This window comes from Eimeria maxima, genomic scaffold (assembly GCF_000499605.1).
Source record: "Eimeria maxima Weybridge genomic scaffold, Emw_scaff1344, whole genome shotgun sequence".
NCBI lineage: Eukaryota > Apicomplexa > Conoidasida > Eucoccidiorida > Eimeriidae > Eimeria > Eimeria maxima.
This window is the reverse complement of record NW_013564327.1, coordinates 1-2,500: the sequence shown is the minus strand read 5'-3', so window position 1 is coordinate 2,500 and position 2,500 is coordinate 1. Positions and strand designations below refer to the sequence as shown.

Sequence of the window (2,500 nt, the reverse complement as noted above, 5' to 3'; positions counted from 1 at the left end):
ATCCATTTCGTTTGGGGAATTCCTTCATCACGAATTACCCGTTCGCTTTGCTTCCCGCGTCAAGCAATTGGAGGCCCTCCCTCTCTTCCATACGGAGCCCTTAGTTATGCACGTCCGTGGGTACATTAATTTATTAATAGCTAGCTAGCTAGCAAGCTAGCTAGCTAGATAAATAGCTAGCTAGATAAATAGCTAGCTAGGTAGCTGTAGCTAGCTAGCTATATAGCTAGCTAGCTATAGGGCTAGCTGTCCACACGGATAGCTATCACACACTTAGATACCACCACTCACGAGCTTCCTTATTCTTTCTCCCTTTCGTAGTAGCTAGCTAGCTAGCTAGCTATCTAGCTAGCTATCTAGCTAGCTATCTAGCTAGCTAGCTGCTTAATTGCAGTATTCAAGTCCCTTGTTTTCCCATCCAGCTCTGGCTTGCTGCGTTCCCGAAGTGCCTGCCTCTAGCTGTCACCTAGCTAGCTAACTAACTACCTAGCTAGCCAACTAGCTAGCTAGCTAACTAGCTAGCTAGCTAGCTGTATAAGCACCAAGGTCTGCTGCTGCTGTGCAGGTACGGCATACTTATGTTGAGAGCTTCAAGCAGCTTCGCACAACTTCGGCTAAAGATCCAAAGGCCTTCAGAGAGGTATATATATGCTGCTGCTGCTGCTGTTGCTGCTGCTGCTGCTGTTGCTGCTGCTGTTGCTGCTGCTGCTGATGCTGCTGCTGTTGCTGCTGTGTGTGCTGCTGATGTAGCAGATAAAGGTTTTCTGTTGGCTATTTGTTCTTGCTTGCTGCTGCTGTCCTCGTGAGGCTTTCCTGTTCCTTTGTTGAATGTATACAAAAGAGGATATTTATATTATATTTATATTTCCTTTTTTCTTTTTTTTCTTTTTTCTATTTTTTTTCTTTTTTCTTTCTTTTTTATTCAGGTTGTCTTTGATCTAAAAAGAAGACATGCACCAATAGTACCAATGCTCGTCACAGGGATTCGCAACTTAAGAGAAGTTGCACCTCAATTCTTTGTAAACCCTAAACCCTAAACCCTAAACCCTAAGCCCTAGACCACATGCAGCAAACCCTTCACAAGGAAAATGTATAGGGGCAGAGAAAGCAGGCAGAGAGGAGAGAGAGAGATGAGGCAAAAGAGAGAGAAAGACGCATAAACAGACAGACAGAGGCAAGAAGGTACAGAGAAATAGATAAATAGAGGGGGAGAAAAGGAAACATTAAGAATGCAACAGAAACAACAGGAAGGAAATACATAAATAGGAAAAGATACACCTAAGGGAGCATACACACACAGGCATGCACAGAAAAAAAAAAGAAAAAAAAAATAATATTCATATAATTGCCTCTTTGTGCAGACGGAGGAATTTGTTGATGAATTTCTCGATGGCTTTTTTCTTTCAAGGATTGGTGAGGATACCTCAAACCCTAAACCCTAAACCCTAAACCCTAAACCCTAAACCCTAAACACTAGAGCGAACCCCGTCGGGAAGTTCTCAGCAGCAGTACAGGGTGATATACTCCCCGGGCATTGTGGTCTTGCAGGTATGAGCCCGACAGAGAGAGCCTTTAGGGTTGAGGGTTTAGGGTTTACAACGTAATTTGGCGTTACGTCTCTAACAAAGTGTTTCTCTTCTGTTCTTTTAGGGTTTAGGGTTTAGCGGTGCTGCATTTGCCTCCTTTTGCCTCCTCAGGGACGGAAATGCTTACCAGCAGCTACTTAACCCCCAATGGCGTCGTTGATATGGGTGATGCAAAGGTTTAGGGTTAAGGGTTTCGGGTCTTGAGGGTTTAGGGTTTAGGGTTTAGGGTTTATGGTACAGGGCTATGTGGGTGTGTGATGGATGCGCGCCGCTGCAGCTTGTGATCCTTTCCAGGTGACGAAGAGAGCAGCTGAAGGTAGGAAGAGTGCCTTTGATTAAGGGTTTAGGGTTTAGGGTTTAGGGTTTAGGGTTTTCGTGCCTTTCCTTTCCTGCCTACGGTTGTAAGATTTTAAACTTTTAAAGGAAATCCCCCTCATCGTTTAGGGTTTAGGGTTTAGGGTTTAGGGTTTGGGCAGTCTAGCCACAATCCTCTCTCTGCAGACACTGAGCGTCTCTGTCATTCCCACTATGGGCGCTGCCCACAGATTAAAGTAAGCGCAGAGGCTATTAAGGGTTTGTGCTGCTCTCCTTACTCCTTTCTGTGGTTTGCTGCAGCACTGCTGCTGCAGTCTTCCCTTCTGCTGCTGTGCATTCCTTCGTCTACCTAAGCGGTAGTGCATCAAGTGTTAGGGTTTAAGGGTTTATGGTGCAGATTGTATGGTTTGGCTGAGTGAGGGGATGTATTCTGTATTCTAGGGTTTAGGGTTTAGGGTTTAGGGTTTAGGGTTTGCGTTCAGATATGGAACGTTAACGGGGCACACTTTGCGTCTGTCCCACAGTATTTGTATTATATTCTATCGGAGCTATTAAAGGTATGCACAATATATATATATATATATAATATATATATATAT

General features: G+C 44.3%; 1 protein-coding gene across 1 annotated transcript in view; it reads left to right on the top strand.

Moving 5' to 3' along the window:
• The window catches only part of EMWEY_00051700 (hypothetical protein, conserved), a gene marked incomplete at both ends in the record, with an annotated part of 3,708 nt that extends 1,252 nt beyond the window's left edge, over positions 1-2,456 (top strand). The window contains 4 exons of the mRNA XM_013479745.1: positions 1-120; positions 1,827-1,880; positions 2,063-2,137; positions 2,384-2,456. The exon at positions 1-120 is cut by the window's left edge and continues 568 nt beyond it. Coding sequence (XP_013335199.1) covers positions 1-120; positions 1,827-1,880; positions 2,063-2,137; positions 2,384-2,456 — 322 coding nt within the window. The remainder of the gene's footprint in view (positions 121-1,826; positions 1,881-2,062; positions 2,138-2,383) is intronic.
• Between the last annotated feature and the right edge of the window lie 44 nt (positions 2,457-2,500).